Source organism: Pholcus phalangioides, unplaced genomic scaffold, assembly GCF_987345545.1.
Source record: "Pholcus phalangioides strain wild (caught in Gottingen) unplaced genomic scaffold, Ppha-v1.0 ptg000007l_1, whole genome shotgun sequence".
Lineage (NCBI taxonomy): Eukaryota > Metazoa > Arthropoda > Arachnida > Araneae > Pholcidae > Pholcus > Pholcus phalangioides.
In genome coordinates this window covers 29,032,124-29,058,729 of record NW_028301600.1, presented here as the reverse complement: position 1 = coordinate 29,058,729, position 26,606 = coordinate 29,032,124, and the positions used below count along the sequence as shown (strand labels likewise).

The 26,606-nt window shown below is 33.5% G+C and overlaps 1 protein-coding gene across 14 annotated transcripts in view; it reads right to left on the bottom strand.

Moving 5' to 3' along the window:
* Positions 1–26,606, bottom strand: part of RhoGAPp190 (Rho GTPase-activating protein 190) — a 231,649-nt gene that overhangs the window by 90,591 nt on the left and 114,452 nt on the right. For 9 of the 14 annotated variants that reach the window (XM_089232978.1, XM_089232986.1, XM_089232988.1 and 6 more), the window contains 2 exons: positions 24,987–25,028; positions 2,898–3,034 (listed from right to left, as the gene is read on the bottom strand). In XM_089232978.1, the coding sequence (XP_089089104.1) occupies positions 2,898–3,034; positions 24,987–25,028 (179 nt within the window). The remainder of the gene's footprint in view (positions 1–2,897; positions 3,035–24,986; positions 25,029–26,606) is intronic. The other 5 variants (XM_089232991.1, XM_089232992.1, XM_089232982.1 and 2 more) reach the window with 1 other exon arrangement.

The window sequence follows — 26,606 nt, the reverse complement described above, 5'->3', positions numbered from 1 at the left end:
TCACTTCTGAATCAATGCTGAATCATCTCTTTCATTAATTCTGGAATTTTCTTTCAATACTTCTGGAATTTTCTTTCAATAATTCTGGAATTATTTCCCTTATTAATTATTTCTTTCACTAATGCTGAAATTATTTCTTATTAATGCTGGAATTACCTTTCATTAATTACATAATTTTTAATTAATGCTGGAATTATAACTTTCATTTATTTTGGAACTGAAATTCTCTCTTTCATTAAAACTAGAATTTTTCTTTCATTAATTCTAGAATTCTCTTTCATTAATTCTAGAATTCTCTTTCATCAATGCTGAATTCTCTCTCTCATTAATTCTGGAATTATCTTTCATTAATGCTGGAATTATCTTTCATTAATGCTGGAATTATAACTTTTATGATTTTGGAATTATCACTTTCATCAATGTTGAAATTATCTTTTAATAATTCTGGAATTATCTTTTATTAATTTTGGAATTATCACTTTTAAGTCCCAGAGTTCCTTAGTAATTCATGAAGATTCAATGTAATCCTACTGTACACATGCTCTTTACAGACGTCTAGCAACTCTACACCCCCGTTTTCTTCGTATCACAGCACCTATGACAAAATATCCACAGACTCAATCGGGCACTATCGATGCAAATAAACCTAGGTCCAGACACGCTGTGCTGAATTGCTCAAAAAGTTGTTTTCAGTCCACAAGATGGGCAGTCTGGACTGTGAGAATAATTTTTGAGCGTTTGGGCATTGAATAGGGAGGAGATCCAAAACCACCTTTACATAGGTGGAGGTAGACTTGGCAGTCTGGGGGTGGGGGCACGGCCATTATTGCTGGTGGGGCACAATGATGATGATGTCAATTCTCATATATATATATACATACATTAGATCAGTCGACTCTATCTTTGATGCGGGGGGGGGGGGACACCCCCGTATCTCTGCCCATGCACCTTTACCAGACATGGGGGACCAATCATGGGCCCTCCCAGAGAATGGATTTCACATATTAATTAGTTTTGAGATTTTTCGAAGTTTAATATTAGATACCTCTTATTCGCCCTACCACCATATTCAACAGTTGAAAGTTATAGTTAAAGTTGAAATTCAACACCACCTAAAAAATATTCACATAAAAAAAAATTATTATTTTTTAATACAGTAAAACCTCCTCTAACGGCCACCTACGAACAATGGCATTTTGTTGGAATCGAACGCATCCCATAGACTTAACATTACAAAAAACCTCTGAACAAAGGCCACTTTTGACATTAAGTTGGGAAAAAAATATGCATATCGCTGAGAGAGAAATAATTTTCAAGCTGATTTTTAAGGGATTTTCCAACTCCCCTAACTTTATGGGAGGAAAAATATTAAGTATGCTTTATTTTCTTGGGTACAAATACTAGATGGGTATATTGAAGGCAGTGGAGAGGAAAAAATCTTGAAAAGATAATATGGGGACAACAGAAGAGACCTGTTGTCAGCACTCTAATTGACTAGAGGAATATGCAAGTTCACGGCACTTCCTAGTCCGAAGGATGATTCCATCCAAAATAAATGGTGCTTGCAAATAGGAATAGAAATGTCCAGGGTATTAATTTTTTGAGAGGGATGCGTCAATCTTTTCTTTAACAAGAATGTATGTCAGTGCCTATGTCTTCAGCTATCGGATCGGACTCAGGAATGCCCTGGAAAGATCTAGTTCATAGTTTCCCAAACATTTTATTCTATCTCCCCCTTCAACATTGTTTTTGTTCTCATCGCCACCAACTCAAGCCAACCCATAAAATCCTATACTAAACGTATAGCTTCTACCGCCCCTTGGAGCATTCCATCGCCTACGGGGGCAATATTGCCCACTTTGGGGAACACTGGTATAGTTGAAGGTCCAGTGTGAACAAAACTATTTGGGGTTGCTGGTACACAGTCTTGGTCCATATCAGTTTTTCCTGCTTGCTGTGTTCTACCTGGGAACTGCAAGCCTGAATTTTAGAATGTCATAATAGTGCTGTAGATTGATTAATCAGTTAATATATTTTAATATAATCAATTATATAACTTTTATATAAAAATTGCCACGTTTTCAAGACAAATAAATTCAATTGGTCGAATGGTCGACACGATTCGGCTCTTCAATGGAGAGTTGTCATCAGGACCTCGTGGTTAGAATTCACACGAATGAGACGTGGAGGGGTGATGTTTATTTTATGTCTGGTCGTCCGAAGAGTTCGCCTTTGTATTTGCTGCACCCGAGTGGTCTTTGGATGGGAATTCGCACTCGGACACAGCAAATACAAAGGCGAACTCTTCGGACAACCAGACGCGTAAACACCACCCCTCCACGATTCATTCGTATGAATTCTGACCACAAGGTCCTGGTGACGGCTCTCCATTGAAGAGCTGAAATGCGTTGACCATTCGACCAATTGAATTTGTCTTGAAAACATGGCAACTTTTGTATAAATTAAAACCAGGCAAAGTTTCTAATTTTTGTGATAATTATATAACTATCGTAATCAGTTACAGAATGGATTGTCATTTCACATGCTATGTATGTGGATCACAAATTTTAGTTGTTTTTTTTCAGAAATAAAACTCTCTCAATAACAGCCACATTTTCACGGTCCCGTTATTGGCAGTTGTTGGGAGAATTTACTGTATATACCAATACATGTTTCCTACCACTCGTTTTCAGAAATTAATCCTTTGATCCCATGGCAGATGGTAACTTTTGTAAGCAGGTCATCATATTTGATTTTCTTACTGTTGCAGGTTTATTATTATGTTTAGAGTATAAGTAACATTATGTGTCTAGGAAATCAGACAGGACTGAAACAGTCATCATATTCTGGGGTTCATTACAGTTCACGTTTAAATAAAGTAGTGATTTTATAACTACCTTTGGTTTTCCAGGTTTTGGTTTTGTAGGAGGTGGCACTTTCTGCCTGTCAGCATGATAAGTATGATACATTTCATTCTCGGGCCAGTCATCATGAGTTCTAACATCTCTTCCATAAATTCTGTTATCAACCCAACCTACATGAACAATAACATGACTTGAACAAATATTTTGTTCTTTGTAAAGAACACTTCCAATAAAATATAAAAAATGTGGAGGTGAGTGTGAAAAGAAAAGAGGAAGAAGCTTTTATCAGTAAAATTGTTTGCAAAATACTACACTCAACATGAAAATTCATGATAAAAATAAAGAAGCTGAAATTTGTGAACCTGTACCCATTTATCTTAGAAAATATACAATTTTAATTTATGAACTAAAAGTACATACTTTTCTATTAATTTTAGAAGCAGAAAAACAAAATGTATTTACGCCTTATTTATATAATAAATTTAGAAACCAAAAAAAAAAAAAACACCTGCAAATACCATATTGGCTGGCATGCTGGAAAAAAGGCATGCCAGAGTTACATATATTGTGTAAAATTATTAAATACCTGCTCTTAAAGAATCTCAATTGGACTGATTTTAACCTTGTCTGTTCCATGCACTTGATGATTCTTTTTGTTTTATGAACTGCGTTCAAATAGTTATTGCTTTATGGTTGCTTTTACAACAACAAATCTAAGTTTATCAAAATATTGGATACTGCGCATATTTTTTAATGTCGATTTAGATGATTTAAATAAAAGTGTAAGTAGTTTCCAAAGTATTTCTGTATTCCTTGATTACGTAAATGCGAAATTGGAATGAGCAGAGCAAAAATTAAAGAACTGCACTGCAAAACATGATATATTGTAATATGAAGACAACAGCATATTTATTAAATCTCTGAACATGCAAAAAAATATGCAAAATATATGGTCTGTATCCTGTATTAAGTTGAAGATAATTAAATTAGATTAAAAAATAAATGCTCAATTTTTATTTTAGTGATGAATTTCCTGAAACATATTTGCTACAGTGTAAAACTATAATTTTATTTTTACTCACTTATTCATCCAGTACTTAATATAAATTAATATTGATATTTCAAATTTATTGTGATACTTATTGAATCTTGCTATTCTCTACAAGCCAGGAATGAAAAAGACCAGTGGTTCTCAACACCTGATAAAGCCGGTTGATATATATATATTTTTGGGGAGTGAAAGGCCTGAACGACAAATGAGTAAGAATGAAACAATGAACTACTCACTGCCCACTTTGATGTTAGGGCCCGGTGGTAGAGAAACACTGAACTAGACCAAGACTAAAAAACACGGTGTCCTCTGAGTTTGGCATGCCGGCTAATGCAAGGGAACATGGTGCAATACATGTAAAAAAAACTTTGGTAATCTTGTACCCCCATTCAGGTATGCAAAAAGGGGGGAAGAGGGGGCTCCACTCCTGAGCAAAGATTTTACCAAGAAAACCCTGCATACACCCACTGTCATTTTATGCACTCTGATAAGCTAATAAGACTGGGACCTTCAATTAAGAGCTGATGCCCAACGGCTGGGCAAAGAATTATATCTGCGCATTGACTTGAGCTGCTACTATTAAAAACTTCACACGCACCTCGTAACTATTCTTCTCTGAGGAACTTCTAAAGAAATGGTGCAAGTTGGAAAGTGCAGAGTATGTGGTGTGAACCTAACGTAAAGTTTGTTGCTGAGAAATACTTGTTATGCGTTCAATATAGTGCTACTATCTGCTTTCTGAATTTAGAAGCAACAACATGGCAGGTTATTTTATCTGTTTCGTATTTATGCCTGAATTTTAAATGTTTTAGGTCTGATTGTGTTCTGTGGAAAGACTGTTTTAAATGGAAGACTGGATAACATCAATGTCTCGAAACTGGAAAGCCACAGAAAACTAACTTTCACTGACTGCGTCATCTTTGCAGTTCGAACCTCGATCCCTATAATATGAGTATATGATGATATCCCAATGCTTCCATGGAATTTAGCTGCACAGCCAAAGGTTGGTGCATTAATGATACTAATTACACTAGCACAATCAAAAAGCATGCAACTTTTTTTTATAACAATTCAAGCATCACTCATAGTATTTAGATTCTTTTTAGGGCTAGAAAAATCTCTGAAAGTTTACATGTTCGAATTAATATTATGTATGCTAGCATTGGCCATGTTGTTGAAAAAATACATGCCCTGTCTGAATTTTTATATGCCCCAGAGAAGCATGTGGGGCAATAGGTTTGTCCAGACCTAATTCCCATACATGGTAGAAGAGTATAACAGAAAATAGAGGGTGAATATGACCTAATCTGCTAAATGAAAGGAGGGTTGATAGATTAGTTCAGGTGGAACATAAAACACTCAACCAGCCTATCTCAAACTGTTTGAGTTATGGAAGATAATCGATTATGGAGTAAATATGCATCAAATCTGAAAAAAAAAAAAAAACCCGAATTTTTAAAGTTTCTGAGAGGCTCATAAACAAACTAAGCGCATATTTGGAAAGAGAGGAAAAAATCTTATAAGGGGTGCCACTATTTCTATCAAAATTTCTGGATTTAATGGCAAGCTACAAGTACTGAAAGATTGAAGTTCAAAATCAAATTGCTGCCAATATTTTTAATCACCAGTTCTGAAAATTTACTTCTAGCTACAATCAGTCAAATTTAATAAAAACTTGTCCATTGCACCAGCTTTCAAAAGATCCTATAGCAAACCATATCAGTGTTCTGAGAAATTTAGCCTTTTGTTTGCAATACACCACTGAAAATCACTTTGTTGAAGTAGACATTTTAGTTGATTTTGGAGACCATTCAATTTTCTACTTTGCCAATCTCTCAGCGCTCTTGTAGCTCGCCATTAAATACAGATATCCTGGTTGTGTCACCTTATAGGATTTTGCTGCAAAATCAAATTAAAGCCAAAATCTAACTGCCAATTCAGAATTTTCATGGAATATCTACTTCATGTGTGTCCAACTGTTTATTCCATGGAACTTTAGGAAAACAACTTCACAGAACCCCAGGAAAAGAAAAACTTATTTGAAAGCTCTTCGGATTCTGGGATTTTTAAGGGTTTTGTGGTATTTGATCATACAGAACCCTGGGGTTCTGTTAAAAGTCCTGGGATCCGAAGAGCTTTCAAAGAAGTTTTTCAAGTTACTAATACTCACAAAGCTGTTTATTTTGAATTTTAACAAGATAGTGCAGTTTGAAAAAAAATCAGACCACCTGCTTGACTAAACAACTCAGAAACAATAACATTACATATTTTCACATTGAATTTTTGAACCAGAAGATAGTTCATTAACATCATTTTGGTTTCATCAAAAAATTATAAGTTGTAAAAACAAGGGTTTTTTTCGGAAATTTTTCATCCACTAAAAGTGAGGATTCTTGAATTGCAAAATTCACGTGTACTTTAAGGGACACCCAGCCATCTTAGGACAAGTCCTACCTGGGCACAGCAACCTTATTTGCATAAGGGCTTCCATGAGATCTGGCACAATGATTTATGACAACAAATAAGTAAATTAAGAGGTAGTGCCAAAGCCCTTTTTTATCTGGCCCTGACTATGTTGCTGTTAAGACAGCAGTAGGGGAACATTTTTTTTTTTTTTTTGGGTAAAGGTTAAAAAATTTGAGTTCCGTAGAACAGCCTCATTATCATCAAGGTTTCCACCGAACAGCCTCATAACTAGGGATGGGACAAATGGTGACTTAGCTGAATAACAAATATTCTGTTAATGTTTTGGCCAAATATCAATTTTTTTAAAAATCACCACAGTTATAAATAAAATTAGCATTTCTAATTGAAAATAAATATTTAATAAATTTTAAATGATTGAAATTAAATTTTTATTACTATATTTTAACGTGCATAAGGAATCCTTTTTTTCCCAAAATTGGGTCCTACAAATAAAAACCATTTCTTATACATGGATAGTAGTATAGATGTATCTTTTGAACTTTTTCCCAAATTTTAAGCCCAAAAAATCAGGGGCTTCCTTATACATCAGGGTATTTTATATACATTAAAATACGGTATGCAATTTATCATTTGAATATTAAAAAACTGGTAATTGAAAAACTTTTATTTCCGTCATATTGACAATCAAATTTAACGATATCAAATATAACGATGCCATGTAAAGATTTTTTTAAAGAATCAATTTTTTTCAACACTTGTTACAAATTTTAGATCTTAGATTTTCCTTGTTTTTCTTTTCTGAATGTTCTTTGCCCCCTTTTGCCTATTTCAGTGGCTTAATACAGAGATACTTCAACTAATGAATCATCCTCGTTAGCCAAAACACAATAACCATAGGTTTCCATTGAAAATGGTTTAATTCGGTCTAGCAACTGTCTAAAATTTCAAAGCAACTTTCATAAAACACTAACAAATACTATTAATAAAATAGAAACTGACTAAAGGCTGAGATAAACAACTTCATAACTGAATAAAGGATAATTTAAAGATGAAAAACTGAATCTCTTATATAAATTGTACGCTATGCAGTCAGGTTCATGAGCCATAGTGAAAGAAAAATGTGTGAAGCAGTGTGCTATGCGATATATTTAGCTCATTTCTCTCTCTCTGACACATGCAGATGGAAAAGATAAGTCCCTAGAATGTACAGTGTGTTCCGTTTTGTATTAAGAATTGCTGTATGCAATGAAACAGGCTTTTTTCAAAATGCATTTTCTCTTAGCTTAATCATTTATTTTACATGAAATCGCACACAAAATCTCTCTGAAAAAGAAAGGTATCTAAGAAGTGATTTTAAGATATAAAAATATTGTTCTGGTTCGAGAGAATTTATTCAATGAATTTATTTTGATATGAAAATTTAGCTCACAGCGCAGCTGTTTTATGAGAGCTGATGCATCCATATCAACTAAAATATCCATTAGCTGAGGCAGAAAAATCTTGAAAAAAATCTATGCTAGCTGAAAAATTTGTAAGCCAAGGTACACTGTATCTAGATACATCATTCAGTAGTGAACTTGACTTATGTAATTCATACTCACTTCCACCTTATTGCAGTAGAATTCTATTTACAGTTTCATGTCAGAAACCCTTGATCTACTTTGACAAACACAGATTTCAGTAATGTACTGCACACAAAAGGCTAACTTTCTCATAAACCAGAACACTGATATTGTTTATTGTAGGCTCTCTCAAAAGCTGGTACAATGGAAAGTTTTTGGTGAATATGATCAATTGTAGCTAGAAGGATATTTCCAGAATTGGCTTTAATCGCCAATTACGCAAACAATTCAATTTTGAACTTCACCAATCTTTTAGTGCTTTTAGCTATCATTAAATACAGATATTCTAAAGAAAATGATGGCACCTCATAGGATATTTTCTGCTTTTTTCAAATATGTTATTAATTTGGATGTAGGTTTCTCAAACTTTACAAATTTCTGTTTTTTCAGACTTGACTAATTTTTCTTCCATAATCGATTATCCGCCATAACTTGAAAATGGTTTGAGATAAGACAGGGTTGGTAGGGTGATTTATGTTCAACTTGGGCTCACCTATCATCCCCTTTTGTTTCACAGAATATATCACGTTCACCCTGTATACTGACTAAATGCATAAATTTTAAACTTTACTCAAAGCATAAATGCTCTGCAATATGTATTTGTACTTCCTCAAAAAAAAATTTAAAGCAGACAGATTTGCTATATCAATGATTCAATTAGCTATCCTTCCATGAGGATTAATATGGATCATTAAGCAAATAAAAATTAAGACAAAAAATTAAAATCTTAGTCTCTCTATAAGAATTCTCTAGCATGTTCAGATGAACAAAGAAAACTGGAGGATAAAGAATACTTGTTATCAGACCTGCAACCTCACAAAACATCATGTGTAAACAGCTATAACTCATGTAAATACATGCACATGCATAAAAAATCAACATGCTCTATGAGGTTTGAAATCAGGTATACACATAAATTCATGTTGCTAATGCAAATCTAAGTAAATAAATCTAAAAAAGATCATACAATGGTATAATTATACATTATGAAGATTTATAAAAATATTTAGACATACACATGGCAAATTTCGTTACTCAGAAAGTAATGGAAAAATTTGAATATCAACTGGTCAAAGAACATCTATTATGGGTAACAAAAATTGTCATTCTAATACCAGTAAACATCATGACAAAAAAAAAAAAAAAGAAAGAAAAGACAAACTAAAAGAAATTTAAGTTACAAATTTTAAATAAAAAAAATTTCGCCATAATTTTATGACTGCCTTATACAGTGAATATGGAAGAGTAGATCACTGTCTAATACTCAGAAAATCATCAAGAAATAAGGCAAATACCAGAAAAAAAAAAAAAATTCCTAATGCATTCCGACACACTATGAGTCATCTTCAGAGGATTACGCTGACCGAGTTTCCCACTTGGATTGAGTACCAAATCTTCAATCTCAGTTGCTCAGTGGAACAAAAAAAACAATATGTCTGTTCCAGTCAAACGTCCTGCAAGAATGAAGCGAAGTGCCTGCATGTAAGTCTTTTGCAACAACCTGATCGACTGCTTGTGAAATGGAGCTATTCAATTGGTCTGTTAGAATTTTCTTTAAATTCCTGCTCATAATGAATTTAAGCCATGGCAATGCGATTGGTGGTGCTTATTTACTGTCGTTTACTAATTTATTTTTGAAGGCCTGGATGTATGCCTTCGTAGAAGTCTCAGGGGTGGGAAGTGACTAAGTCCACTTTGGAGCAGCAAGATTCAGGATTTGGAGCAGCAAAATTCAGGATTCGGAGCAGCAAATTCAGGATTTGGAGCAGCAAAATATGGGATTCGGAGCAGATATTTATAAATTAGAACAGTGAAATTAACAAGAATATTTTTGTTAACCCTCAACCCTTTTCAAAATAAAACTGCGCTGTCTTTTGATATCAAACATCTTTTCGTCAGCTTGATTTTTGTTTTTGGTGTTTTAGGCTTTTGACACCTTGTTTGAAAGAGCAGCTGTCATAAAATTTTTTGCACCCGTCCATTTAAGATGATTTTTGCTTACTGAGGGCACTATTTGCTGCCTTGAACAGCAGCACTTCAAATGAGCTAAAACATTTTTATAAGTTTTCAATTTTTTTATACTTGGAAAGATTTTGTTGCAAAATGGGAGAGAATTTCGGAAGAATCAACACGATGTTTGGCGATTTAGCACTCATTATCTGGCGAGATTGGCTATCCGACACTCGTTATTTGGCGATATTGACGATTTAACGATCGTTATTCGCCAAAGTTTCTAAACTAACATTCGTAATTCGGCAGACATGCGCTTTTTACTCCCGAAATGAAATTTTTTTTCACGAAACATCGGGATTTAACACAATGACGATCAACTACTGCAATTTCTGCTGCTTCCAGTGGCGACTTTTTTTTAAACGGAAACACTCGCATTTGCACTTTGACGCTGAAAGACATTGCAAACCATCTTCAGTTCGACGATCACGGACAATATCGGGGTTTCACGATGGAAAGCCCGATGAGGGGCCGATAATTTAAGGCAATAGTTTAGGTATAGTGGAATAAAACACGCTCTTCTCGGAAAGAATAGTTTCGTAGCAAGCAGGAGCAAAAAATTTTTTTCGTCCTTTCCGAAATTCCAGGCATACTGAAGCAAAATTCGCTATTTGGCGCAGAAAAATACGAAAATACGCTATTGGAGCAGGATGGCGCAAGATATTAGTTTTGGAGCAGTGCGGCGCAATTGGCGCAGAGTTCCCACCCCTGAAGTCGAAATCGGCCATGGATTTCACTTTGTGAAAACTCTTGCTTCCTGAAATTTGAATCTATGGCCCTTGCAACGTCTATAACACTAGATTGATCAATGGATAATCCCGGCCGAGCCCCCCATATTTAAATGCAATGTACCTTTTGCATTTCTTGGTTCAATTGTTTTATTAAATCCAGTATTGATCATTGAACATATGGCAACAATGAAACAACCAGATAAATTTAGTTATAACAAATAAACATTTATTTTGTTAAGCATTAAAATTTGAAATCTCAATATAACATTTTTAACAACACTCGATTATCACACAGTAAATTAGTTTTCTCAACATCACATTTAATGAGAACAATATTTGGAACATTCTCACCATTTGCCTAGATGACAGGAAATACACTTATTTTGTTCACATCATCCGTAACACTGGACGAACATCAACGGAACCAAAGTAGATTTAAAAACAGTCCGGAGACTAGCGCATCAGTCGGTCGGACCTTTGCGTGCTGGACAGTTGCTGAGACGTCCAAACCAGGATTGCATTGATTCACCCCATGAGGTGTCCGGTCAGGCTACTGGTCAACCACAGTATTAAGAGCAAAGTCAGGCCAATGTCGAGACAGATCTGGAGTTAGCCCAACAAGCTATCGGACAACCCATTGAGAGGACAATAGAGCCAATACGACGTTGAACCACATGAGGCGTTACCCAGGCAAGCCACTGATCAAACCATAGAGCGACTATGGAGTTCAAAACGGTGCTAAGTGCATTGTTCCATTTTAAATACATCATTATCGTTGAGAAAGCACCTAGCGAACGCCTCAGCAGGGCAAAACGCCTTTATGATAGAATCGAGTGTCTTGAATGAAATAAATCTGCTGCATCTTGCTGTGTATCTGGTATTTATCTCAGCACTCCCATCATGCATCGTGACAGGAACCAATCGCTAAGACGAACCCACGGCACTGAACTCTGCATCTAATTTACATATTATCATGGAGGAAAAATAATATTGCACAAAATAATATATCACAGAATCTGACAACAATACAAATTCAAGCAACTAGAAACCTGGCCAGGGTCCACAATATTAGGCCAATTGCACAATGAAGAATTTTATGAAGTTAAACTCCAAAGTGGTCCACAGTCCACAAATATATAACATTTATCAATACAAATAATTGAGTTGTATGATGATCCCCCGCTGGTGATCCACAGGACTTCCCATTGTAATATCGGCAATTGGCAGGCCCCTTCACATTACAAGTGTAGTTATACCATACGATCCAATAGTCTCACTTAAAATCAAGCTGCTTCTCAAAAAGTTTAACCTTACAACCATAGATGTGCCAACTAAAAACTTTTGTTTTAAACCCCCAAAGAGATGCTATACCACAGAAAAAACAATGGGGCATTTATTATATTCCATGTGGTGATTGCCCGCTTGGCTACATAGGACAAACATTGAGACCCATAAAAACTAGATTAAATGAACATGCTCGCTGTGATAAAAATCAAGAATGTGAAAAATCCACCATCACCGCACACTGCTGTGAGCATAGATTCAAATTTCAGGAAGCGAGAGTTTTTCACAAAGTGAAATCCACGGCAAATTTAGACTTCTACGAAGGCACATGCATCCGGGCCTTCAAAAATAAATTAGTAAACGACAGTAAATCAACACCACCGATTGCATCTCCATGGCTTAAATTCATTACGAGCGGGAACTTAAAGAAAATTCTCATAGACCAATCGGATAGCTCCATTTTGAAAGCAGCCAATCAGGTTGTTGCAAAAGACTTACACGCAGGTGCTTCGCTTCATTCTTGCCACGATGTTTGACTTGAACAGATGTATTATTTTTTAGTTCTGCTGAGCAACCAAGATGAAAGATTTGATATTCAATCCAAGTGGGAAGCTCGGTCAGCGTGATACTCTTATTCTCTGAAGACGACACCCATAGTGTCGAAATGCATTAAGAATGTTTTAGTACTTACTGGTATTTGCCTTATTTGTTGATGATTTTTTGAGTGTTATAGAGTGAAACCGAAGATGGACACTGTATGAGCCAGATACCTGTCTTAATCAGTCTCATCTGGCTAATCAATTTCCCCATATGCTACCACAGTGCCCCTTTTTATGATGTGCATGCATCCCCCTTTTTGGAAGCTTGAAGTTATTAAAATATATTTGATTCATCGACTTTTTTATAAAAACATTAAAACTGATAATCTTTGTTGTATATTCAAAATAATAAAGTTAATTAGTAGAACTAATTAGTCTTCTAAAACAGAAATGTTGAATTCTTAATTAAATACAATAACAGCATGCTTTGTTCAAGTTCAAAATGAATGCAGGAAAATATTTCTCAGTAATTCATTAAAAAAATTATGTACTGAAATTTATAAAATGACATGCAAATCTTATATTTTTTCCCTTGTATGTTACTAATTATAAGACAGAACATATATGGAAAAAAAATGCTTGAGGATGCAGCCTTATGGCAAAGATAATAGTAATAATCCAAGACCTCTCGAAATGTAAATGAAATATAATAATATATAACCCTTGAAATATAATATAGTTCAACTGGCTCTAGGTCAATTCGTTGCACTCAACTTATCGCGGGACAATTTGTCGCGTTCAATTTGTAGCAGCGTCAATTCGTCGTACTACAAACTCGCTGCGGTGCAAATTTCTCGCAGGCTCATTTCTAGAATGACTAGACGATTGGTCAAATGAAATCAAAAGATAGTCTTTTTGATGATTAGTGCTTTGATTTTGCACCTTTTTAAAACTGAAAACAGTCTAAAACAGAATACTATTTCAGTCTGTTGACATTCGATTCATACAGGTTTCACAATGAATTCTTATAAGACTGCTTATTTCAAACCAGGGCTGTAACTAGGATTGGAGAAGGGGGGGGGGACTGAATTTAAAGTTTTTATTATGGTTTTTTATTCCCACCTCAACTTTACACTCAGGGCAGTTGCCCCCTCTAGTTATGCCCTGCCTCTAACTATGGGAGTTTGGCCAAAAAAAACCCAGGGCTGGAATAAGCTAACAAATTTAAGACTTAAAAACCCTGTCTATATTAATAGGCATATCATACATTTTAAAGACAATTTCATCCTTTGACTCAAATTCAACAATATCACACATACAGAAATTCATAGGCACAAATCCTAATTTTTTAACCACCATAGGGACCTGGCACCTGGCATTTGTCTAGCTTTGTAATAATACAAGTTATAAAAGGAAAATTTGCTGAAAATTCAATCAGCAGGCAAATATTTGACAAAGTAATTAAACATAAAAAGAAATAAATTATTCAAAATGCAAAAGCTTGGTAATTTGAACAAGTCAAGACTAACAGTATCATCAGACTATGTTAAGCATCTTTTTTTCTCTATATGATGCACTATACCGTGTACTGTACCATTCTCTCGCTGATTTTTATTCAAGTATTAATATTAAGAGGGTAAACATTTAATTAAAATGATTTCAATTACATGGAAAAGTTTCATTTGAGATGAAACATTTTCACAAGCTTAGAAATTAATTAATCTCTGATGTCACTATGTCATAATTTAAAAATGAGCCATTTATATATATATATATCTACTCTACTACATAAAATTTTTTTTTTTCTAACTGCCTTATTGACAATTTCTTCACAACATTTGATATTCTATTTTTAAAAAATCCACATTGAATTTCTATAAAAAATAAGCTTTCACAACCCACACAAATTTATTGAGGAGAAAATGTAAATCTCCAAACTGACCAAGAACCAAATAAATCGAAAAAAATGTTGGTATTTGCATACCAACATAACATAAAAATCTCTAATATTGCTCTCACATTATGTAAAGGTTTTAAAACATCTTTTAATTTTTTAAAAATATATATAGGTACAATATTTCAAATCACACTCATCTAAGATATCAAATAATTTACTAAAACATTTCATTGCTAATATTATTGGAACTTTATCATTCCCAGATGCTAGAAATACTGCCTGAAATCTTAATTTGATTTGCAGAAATATTGCATAATTCAATGATTTCAATTAATCTTCAGAATTAATTTAAGTGAAGTCAAAGGAACTGAAATATGGTGAAACCTGTAGAAAACAGAATGTCAAGAGACTGAAATAATATTCCATTTTAGACAAATTTTTGTTTTATAAAGGTGCCAATCAAAGCACTAACCACTGAACAGACAATATTTTGATTCCGTTCAATGCAGGTTTCACTGAATTAAAAAGAAATTCCAATCAAAACTTGAAAATATATACAAAAACATTTATATGGATATAGCAAAGGTTTCCTTTTTTTAATTCAAAATGTAACTAATGAATCAGACAAATAAGGAAAAATAATATAGACATAACATGAAAAAGCTATTAATCATTGTCAGGATATACAAAGTGAAGCAATTAATTAAACAATTAGTTCTGCGGCCACACATGTCATAAGATTCTCACTTTTATTCAAAGCTTTGATACAATTCAGTTTCAAAAACTTATAAGAATTTCATATTATCTATGATTTCTTTCGTTCAAACTAATAACTTCATGCAGCTGACTGTAAAATTTATATAAGTGTTTGTCAAGACACTTATTTCCATTGCAGTAATACAGTAAAATTTAAGTCGTCACTCCGGTCAAGTAATTTTTATTAGGTTCCAACCACCTTTCATAGATAATGTTATTAAACGCTTGTTAACTTGTCACTAAGGAAATGTTTGAGAAAAAAAGGTTATCTTGATGGCTCCATTTAAGAAAAGAGCTCAATAACAGCATTGCCATATGTTCAAAAACAACCATGAAAGCCTTATGTACCGAACTTTTGGAAGAGAAAGAAAACAGATCAAGTGATGAAAGTGACACTGGAGAAACTTGTTTAACAACTAAAGAAAGATGAAAGTTCTAGAAGCGTTAAAGACTGTTCAAGCTAAACCTGATTTTTGCATGGGCAATTGAGATATTTATCCAGGAATCCCAACTAATTTGGTGCTCAAAATTTAAACAAAATATCTTTGTTGACAAACTGAACATTTTTTAAAAATACAGGAGGCATCCTAATGTCTGATCAGAGTACCCTCAAGTCAAAATCAGCAAATCCACAGTTGTTCTGATCAAACTAAATTTTAAAAATACAGTGAAACCTAAGACGAACACTGTACGAGACTGAAACCTGTCTTAAATGAAACAAATATATAGTCTAGTGAATAATAAATGCTTTCTCAATAATAGAAACCTCTTTAAGACAAACTATCTAATGCAGAAACAGAAAGCATATCTAGTCCATTTGTAGATACAAAACCTGCTAAACTGAGAATTTTTAGCCAAGCGCAAGTTTTTGTCCTTTGGATGGAAGGAAAGCTAAGTCGTTCTGATCCCCCTTTTGTTAGGCGAACTCTTTCACTTCTTGGAAAAATTATGAATGCTTATTATCTATCTGAACTGGTTCAGGAGGTCAGGCTTGAGAGGAAGCGCATTTACTATTCAAAATTTAGTAAAAGCTTGTTCAGTATTTCATTTATGATGGAAATGTTGGCTTTTGTTTGAAAACACTCATTTCTTGAAAAAAATTTGAAAATTTCGGGAGTAATACGTGAAGGGAGACTGAATTATTGTTCACAGTTTAACGATACCCGTTTTGGCTACTGCAGAGATTTTCATTCAGTGTAGAGATGGCCAACCACAGCTACAAGAAACAAATATTGAATTTGAACACAAACATGTTACAGAAATGTAGAATCTTTCATAAACATTTGGTTGTTGATCTAATCGCCAGATTTTTAAAAAGGTATGCAATTTCTCAATTTTTATTTTAAATAAAGTGAAACGTTGTTACAACAATACTTGATATAATGAGAGATATCCTTTATTATAATAAATCTCTATAACACTATCCTTTACTATGATAAATCCCTCTATAACAATATTTTTAAAAGATTTTTGAAAAAGCTGTAACTATTTTTTGGTATTTTGTTCAAAATCGTTTGGAATTTAATTTTAACTTCGCGACTCATTTTCCTTCTTCTGAAGGCATCTGATAACATCAACATCGTGCCTAAAAAAAAAATCCCAGAAAGCTAAAGGAAGTTATTTCTACTTTCTGTGTAAGACACGAAAGTGCAATGAGGTAAACTTCCTTACAGGGGCGCAATACATCTTAGTGAATTTTTTTAAAAAATTAATTACAATTTTTTGCAGCAAATAAATACATAAGAGCACATTTTCTAATAGTATTAACAATGTCGATGTAGAAAAAATAACAGCATAAATTTGATCTCACATAAGGATAATTTTGCCTCCCGATATAACGATAATCCCCCCACAACGATGTGGTTCTCAGTATATCGTTATATCAAGGTTTCAGTGTATTAAAAATTTTTCATTTTCAACGAAAGTAAGCATTCATTCTGCTGCTATTATGGAGAATGTTTTATATTGAAGTTTACCTGTTAGCACATTAAATATGAAATTTCAAATGTGTAATTATTTGAAACAGCAAACATGAAAAAATTCAAAATAATAATATGCATGTCTGTTTAACAATCGTTGGTTTATAGAAATTAGGGTGATGTTCTGAAAACTAGAGTTTTGTAAATGATAGAAATAAATCACTGCAAATATTTTTATGTGCACCTCAATAAATTGGAAACCTGTCTGAAAAAGAAAATAATTTCAGTCACTTGACCTTCCGTTTCATACAGGTTTCACTCTATTTGAAATAAATCAAACACTGTGTACTTATATACAGAAATACCCCGACTTATGTTTCCCTTGCATTTATGTCATCTGATTGATTTTTTTTTGAACTAAATATTTTGAGCACATCTTGAAGGCTCATGACATCATGCTCTTGGAAGGGAAATTTTTACTCACTAGAGTGACATGGAAATGACGAATAGATGAGACTAAAAAAATCTGTACATCTTATGCCCTTTTTCTCCAGAGGAAGGTGCATAATCATAAATGGAAAAAATTTACTTGAACTTACGCTGTTAGTCTTGCAACAAATTACTGATGTAATCCAGGGTTTCACTACATTTAACCATAGTAAATTAAATACTGTGGAACTCAGAAACCTAAAGTCTTGTTTTATTTCTTTTGTAAGCTAGAAATTTTATTATTGATTTTAATCTATATTATAATAAAAATGTTATATTATTTAAAATCTATACAATTTTTACAGAATTGCATACTGAAACTGACATTTTGCTTAACCAGACATCTGGCTATGATAGCATAGGACTAGTCAATTTTTGATCTAATTATTTAAATTCTTGAATACTAATTTCTCAGTCCCTTGAGTCATAACTCAAGATTTTATTGAAAATAAAAATCAATACTTAATTCTAACTTCTCTTTAAAAAAAAAATTCACATTTTTAATATGTAGTTTCACACATTTTTAATTTCTGCTTAAAAAAAATGAAATAAATTTTTGTGACCAAAAACACACCCATGTTTCAATCCCAAACTGGTAAAATCTGAAAGTGATTGCTGTAGTGGCAGGTAAGCTAATACAATCAACGCTCAATAAAATCACCCCCCCCCTTGTCCCACCAAAAACGGATGTTATATTGGGGGGGGGGGGGTTGTTATGTTAAAAATAAAACGTATATGATAATCATTCTAAGAAAATATTTGGGACTTATCCTGCTGGTCATTGTAATGGAATGGTCGCTGTAACATGGAGCCGTTATAACAAGCATCGACTGTATAATGATGATTTTTATTGGATTAATTTACAATAATTGATGGTGATAGCTTAATATCCTATTTTTGTCTTGATGATGTAGAGATTAGACAACTTTGAATTTCCAGTGATGCAAAATTGTTTCACAACATAACATTTGAGAATCATTTTTCAGAAAAGGAACAGAATGACCATACTTTGTGCTTCACAAAGAATGATGTAAAGAACTATGCTTTCTTTATTCACATTGAGAATCAAAGAACCTTTTTAAGAACTCAATTTTCTGTCTTTTATTTACCATTATCACAGTGCTGCTGTTATAGCTGGTGGAAAAACTTTCCGTACACAATGTTTAAACCATGATGCAGATTTTGAGTAACAAGATTATGTTAAAAAAGTCCTGAAAAATCTTAAAAAAGTTGAGGCATAAAGGAACATAGTTTAAAAAAAAAAAAGAAAGAGTATCTTAAGCTTAAAACATAAAAGTTTGCAGGCATGCATATGCAGTCTATGCTAGTTATAATGACCATACATTGTGACCATTCCATTATAATGTGGCAAGTATGATAAGTCCCAAATAGTTACAGTATAAGAGATCTCTCCAAGTATTTCTTAAAAACATATTATGGTGAATGTGATAAATCTGGTGATTTGTGCACAGTTACTGACCATTGGTAAGTATGATACATTTTATGAGTATCACATTTACTGGTGATTATGTATAATCCCCAACTCATATTGATAAATCAATTTAAATTTTGAGCAAAATGCCCGGTAAATTTAGTCTAGGATGATGGATTCAATAAGTGATGTTGATGTATAAATGTTTAAAAATGTTGATAAATGTGAAGAAAGCTAACATTACAGGCCTGAAAATAATTAATACATTTTTATCCTTGTAAGACTTATTCTCATTCAATCAATTTATGTGTAGTGCACCATATTCTCATAAGCAGTTGAATTCTAAGTGATATTTTAACAATTTCTTCTATATTCATCATACTTTCCAGCTTCATTCAGAAATCACCACTGAAAGTGATAAATGTAGGAAAACTCAACTTATCAAGACGATTGGTGATTAAGGATAATCACTGATTTACCACATTTATTGTAATATATGTATCTTGTTCTTATGCTCCAAAGGAAGAAAAAATTCCCACTGCTTCTATAGCATATATTGGTAGCACACTCACCTGTAACATGAAGAAACTGTAGTTCGATTTCCTGTCTCACAAGTGAATTTGTCTATCCAAAAATCATCTCTACATAACATCCAGTTTCCTGTATATCTTGTAAGCATCAAATGTTTCATATTCATCGTATATTATTTTCCATCCAATACAACCACCTGCAGAAACTATTCGATATAATACAACGTCTGAACTCCGCTCTTCCCCCAATCCTTATTTTCGCAAATAAATTGATGAAATTTGTCTTTAAGTATGCTTAAAATTGACCTTTGATATCAGAATTTGGCATAATCTTTTTGTCATTGCAAGAAGCATAATGGGATACCTGATAAACTCTTATGTGTGACTGTTTGCATGATTGACCCCCTCCCCACATTTCTCAAGGTTGGGGTGTCTTGGAATCCATATTGAGGAAAAAGTATGAAGGGTATGAATATGACATAAAAACGTCCTCTGGTGAGTTTTCATACTGAATAGCTCTTCAGATACAGGGAAACAAGTGGGCATGTTTTCATACTGAAAATCAGCACTTTCTGGTTTACATTCATTAAACATAGTGTCTGAAATAAGCATAACTCTTTTACCCTTAATTTCATGTATGTAAGTGCATGCACGTATAATTAAGTTTTAATTTCTCACCTGATACATTTCCATTGCAACTGTTTACATTGTAACAATGGATAATATAGTTTATTTTATCTATACATGGAGAATAAGAGGAAACCATCCTCTTATGGATCTAATTGGCTTTCAATATAATGACCTCCCAATATAATGCCTGTTTCCCAAGGAACCATGGGGGTTTATTATAACAAAATTTAACTATATATAGTTGAATTTCTATTTAACAGATACAACTGATCAGGGTTTGTGCTGCCAATCGCCATTGCGCTGAATCGCGACAAAATATTTCATTTGGCTAATAAATAAAAGATTGAATTTGCCAAATCACACGAGTCCCCGTTTGGCTTCTTGATGGTTGAATCGGCCATTTGACACATGTGCAAAAACGCAGAAGTATAATTTTTGTTGGTCAATTGCAAACAATGTTCAGCGACTTTTGTTATGGTTCCAGAGGAGTGTGGGGAGTTGACGGGGCGATCAACTTCGTCTAGCACTGCGACTAGTTGACCCCCCCCCCTAACGGTCTACATGTTTGAACCCTTTACTCAACTTCTTCAGTAGTCCTCCCTCAGTAACATGAACCTCACTAAAACACCATTACGGAATAGGATGTGAATGTAAAAAATACTGTTTCTGTTAATGGTCCCAGCAGGCAACAATTCAATTCTGAAAATGCTTTTGAATTGGGGGCAGCAAAATAATCTCACTGAATTCTTGAAAATTAAACTGTTTTTTTTGTAAAGTAATTTTTTTTTACACACATTGTATATTAAATAATTTTTATTTCGATTGATTTTTCCATCTTGAACTTGATACAAGTTGTTTTGGAATCTACATTTTATATGATGCATCGATTTGGCTAAGGTTCTCTTTGATTTGGCTACAACTTTTTATCTGATTGGCCAGACTGCTACAATTGATAAAAAGTCAGGGTTAAATGAACAAATAATTCCCCAAATTTGAATCATGCTGGTCAGTATCTACAGGACATAGACAAGTTAAAAAAACATCAGTAAAGATAAACTCTTACATTACTTACAGGCAATGTGTTAAAATTTTACAAAACAAGACCATGAGAAAAATTCCTTAAGAAAAATAATGTCATTTAAACATCAAGTTTTTTGATATTTTTTTCAGATTACTCTGGTCATTTTTTCTCTGTACAGTGAAATCTCAATATAACAATATTCTGGGTTACCAATCAAAAATATCCCTGTAGATCAGCTTTTCTCAACCTATGATCCGCAATGATGGCGTAAGTGGTCCACGGGCAACTGAATGAAAAATTATTCATTGTTGTAATTGATATTAATAATATCCGTATGGGCTCAAATAAAAATTGCACCTTCACATTCAGGTTCACCATACATTATAAAAGAAAATGTTGGGAATTGCGATCATAAATATGGGATATCAATTGTAGTCAAAAGATGGAATTTACAACAAGTTGGATAACTACTGCAAAAATGGGTGAAGGGTGGGGAAATAAAGGGTTGCTACACATTGCAGTGAACAAAAATTTATTTGACTGGGAAAAACCATTCAAATGACTAGACCATATTTCACTGAAAAAATAATGGTAACTGGGATCTTGAATACGGTAAAATATGGGATGTTGCCAATTGCCATCAAAAAAACTGCCATAAATCGACAAAATCCTCTATTGTAGTTAAAATCACTGAAAAATTGAGAACTAATTGGTGAACCTGGCAAAAATGTAAGATGAATATTTTTGTATCTATTTGCAGCTATAATTATCATAAGTAGTTATGAAAAAACGCTGTTTATTCACGATTTTAGTAAACATTACAAGTTCAAGTAAGCATCGTCGCAAAAAATTTAACAAATTTACAAAACAATTTGGAGCAACTAAAAATGCAGGTATGTCCCGTAATACAGGACATGAGCGGTCCGTCGAATTGTTTCAGACATTTCACTGGTCCTTTGGTTCAGTAAGGTTGAGAAAAGCTGCTGTAGATGGATTATTGTTACATCCGGAGGTAACAATCATTGCACATCATCAAATTCAAGTCTTTGTTGACATCTCTTCCAAATCTATTGTTACTACCACCAGAAAATGCACTTATAAGTATTTAGTGGCTGCACAAAATCATAATTACATAGTTGGTTAATGAAACTCAGTTGGATGTTTTACATTATGACGTTTACTGCACTACGCTTCTGTATCTTACACAGAAATTAGCAACAGCAGCAACTTCATTAACACTTTCAAAGGGCAGGTGGCAGAAAATACAGATGTTGCTAGATGCTCTCGAAAAAACACTAGTGAAGTGTTTAAAAACACATTGAAAGTGATTTTTAGCTAGACAAAAGAAAATATTGTTGTAGCAATTTTAAAAAATATTGCTGTAAAGTGATTTATTGTAATAAAGCAGTGTTTTTCAAAGTGCGCATGGCAGCTCCTAGGGAGCGTCACCTGCCTTTATCAAGGACATCGCCGCAAGCTCGAGAATTTTATTTTTGTGCCTATTTATACTTTGAAGTGGTTCTCTTTTATATGGGAAAATACCTACCAAACTATTCGACGGAACTGCCAATAAACCATAAATTCAGCAAGGGAGCCACAGGTGACAAAAGTTTGAGAACCACTGTTGTAAAGGATATTTCTGCAGAGTCGTTTGACATTATTTTAAAAGCAGTTCCAAAAGAATTTAAAAAAGTATTGTTGCAGAGAGATCTACCATCTTAATGAATATTGTTGCAGAGAGATCTACCATCTTAATGAATATTGTTGCAGAGAGATCTACCATCTTAATGAATATTGTTGCAGAGAGATCTACCATCTTAATGAATATTGTTGCAAAGAGATCTACCATCTTAATGAATATCGTTGCAGAGAGATCTACCATCTTAATGAATATTGTTGCAGCTAGGTTTCACTGTATATGAATTTCTTTTTATGAAATGAAAAAAGAATTATATTCTAGTAAAGATATATTTTGTTGGGGGTATAATCAAAATGTTTAAAATTTTCTACTTAAGAAATTTTTTCGATGACCACGAGTTATACACCATGAATCGACTGATTCGACAAGAGGACACCAGTATCGTTTAATAAGGAACAATTCCAGGTTATGGTGTCCCAGGGACTTTTTCGATAATAGGATTGTTAATATAGGAAATAGAATTCACAACCCTGCAAGTAAGCTAACACATTTAAAAAGTGGGATAAATCGAGAAGCTATCCGTACTTAGATAAGACCAAAATATTTTTTTTTAATGGGCAGTGTATTATATAGTATAAATCATTGGCTTTTTCTTCTGTGACATATGCTTTTATATTGGGATGCTGTGTATTTTGGTTATGTTTGACATCAATATTTTTTGTCACTTTGTCGAGCAATTTGCCTGTTGTGACCTCTCTTTTACAGACATTGACAGGGCTTTTGAAATGCATAATTTTGTTGTACACTGGGAAATTATGACTGCAAAAGAGGGTTAAGAGCATCTGAGAGGTGACTATTAAGGAGAAGTTTACTGTATTTGATATTTCACATTATTGAAGCAATCCAGAAAGCAGGAAGAGCCTTTCTTATTCTCGTCATGCTTTGTATAATAAAACTTTTCATTATTTTGAGGAATTTTATGGGGCTGCAAAACTTAAAACAACCCTATATTTATTTGAATTGGAAATATTTTGTAAACACGCCCCAATAAATTTCAAGCAGCCTTTGTTTTCTATTGGGATGCATAATATTTATTTTAACACAGAAAAATATTCTCACTTATTTTTACACAACTTCTTATGACTTATTTAAACAATCATTCCATATCAGACACAAAATTATCTACATCATATTTCATGACCTATTTACAGGATTTTTATTTAAAAAAATTTTGATTTCTTAACTTTCTCATAGATACACGCCTCACATGAGGACTAAGGAACGGAGATAGCGGAAATGGTAGAAAAATTGTTACGTGTAGACACCCCCAAAAATAACACGATTTTCAGACTAGTTAGATCAACCACAGAACAGATGACAAGAATGAGTGTGTAACCTAAAATCTGCCGTACTTATTAATTACCCCATATCCAAACATTTGAAGGTTATATGGAGGTTTCTATTATTCAATTTCTGCCTCAGTTTCATGAGATTTTGTGTTTTCTTTACATAAATCTTTTCTTGTGTCACTTGGTATTTGTGTGTGTGTGTGTGTGTGGCAATTCAAAATAAATCATCACAGATAACGGAATAGAAATTGGTAAGAAATATTTGGAAATTTTCAAAGAATATATTATACAGATGCTTTTCATACTATAACTGCACATTATTATTCATCATAATGAATTGATGTATTGCAGTTATCTTACACATTCAAAGACCAATAAGGCAATGAACTATTTTTTTCAATTGTAACAAAGTTAATCATTTTTAATTCCAAATTCGAAACTGGTTGAGTATTATAATAACATACTGCATGGGTTCTAAATTTTTGAATTTACAAATTTTAAATGCACTATATGAAAGCATAATGTATATTTGCATGCAATTTTGATGGAATAGTTGTATTTTCAAACTTAATGAGCTTTTGCATCACTTTATTTAAAAAATATATAAATGAAATTAAAATTACTTCATTTAAGAGAAATTTTTTTTTTTATTTGATCTTTATGCTGCTGATTAACTGCAAGTAACAGGAACAAAATGGGAACTAAGCAAATTGTCACAAGAATAAAGCAGACTAAGAGGGAAAATAATTCCATAAAGTGAAACAGGAAGGAAGAGAAACATTTTCAAGATAATCACCTTGTTCTCTATTCAGAGATTCTTGGGATCCCCCTTCTTCCGCTGCATGTGAAGAGAAAGAAGGGATAGAAGGAAAAGATAAAGACAGGTGAAACTCATAGTTCATAAGATAGAAAAGCAATCTCAAAAGCATAAAGAAGGTGAAACTTTATATACATAAACTATAAAAGTAAAACCATGCATATACACACCCAAAAAAGTTTTGGAACATCAGTGTTTCGGAAAGGGGAAATAGAATAGTTAGTGATGCACATGACAAAGTTGCATAAAGTAGTGTGGTGTTAGTTTTTGAATGAAGAAATGAAAATGTGGTACAAAATAAACTACAGTAAAAGTCTGATACAACGAGCAATGGCTTATAACAAAAGAAACTCGCTATTATGTGTGATGTGCAATGATACAAGCAATTGTTGAAGATACAAAAACTATGCATTTATAGCAAACTGTTACATTAGGAAATATTCACTTTAATATCAACAGGAATTCTCAAGACAGGTTTTCTTTTTCTCTCTTCAGGAGATACACCAAGGCTGGACCACCACTGCTATAACACAAGATTGCCTTGAACATTCTTTAAAGTAACTTCACAGAGGATGGGGAGAAAAAAGTAAAATTTTTAACCCTCTCTTTCAATTATGGTGAAACCTGTCTCTCTTACCGGCACTCTACTTAACCATACATGCACCTCGTGAACATTCCTCTGCGATATTTCTAATGAATTGGTACATGCTAGAATGCGAGTTCTGAAAGTATGAATGGCCTTATTGTATTAATGTTGTAAGTGTTGAGAGTTTTTCACAATCTAGAGAAGTGCTGCCACCTGTCTTCTACATATTAAAGAGGAAAATGGCAGGTGCTGGAATTTTTGTGTTAAATTAGCCTGAAGTATCATGTTAAAGGTCTGCCTACTTTCTGTGGAGAGTTTCAAATGGGACACCGATTCAGATTTGCACCTTAAAATTGGAAAACTGCAAAAAACCAACTTGTACTGACTGCCACTGTATACTGCAAACCGGGTTTGAACCTGGATCCCAGCAATGCAAGAAACCAGCACAATGCCCTTATGACTGCACTAACAAAACTATTAACAGCAAGACCATAAGAAGATATAGACTCTTCATATGATGGGATCCACAGAGGGTAAAAAGGGGGAGGGCAAATATCAACCTCCACCCATGCGAATAATACAATTTTTTCACTGAATGGGGGCAACTTCACCCCTTAGCCCTTCCCCTGTATCCTAAGGATAAAGTGTACATTCTAAAAGACTGAAATCTGTCTTGAACAGAATCAAAAAATAATCCCATCAATGAATAGTGGCTTAATGACTACTTCTATAAAACGGAAACCTGTCTCAAACAGAAAATTATTTTGGTCTCTTGACATTCAATTTTAACAGGTTGCACAGCAATAAGCTTTCCCAATTTACAGACGAAGAAGCATTAGCTATTACGTTTCAACTTTATACAATTGCAACTTTTGTCAATGAAAGACCCAGTCATTCTTTACTGCTGGGAATCACTTCGGGTTTTCCAACAAAATCTGTTTGATCATTTCCTTGACCAAAAATCAAAAACTTCCCTGACTCACTGATCAAAACTCTGGAAGAAAGAAATGTAA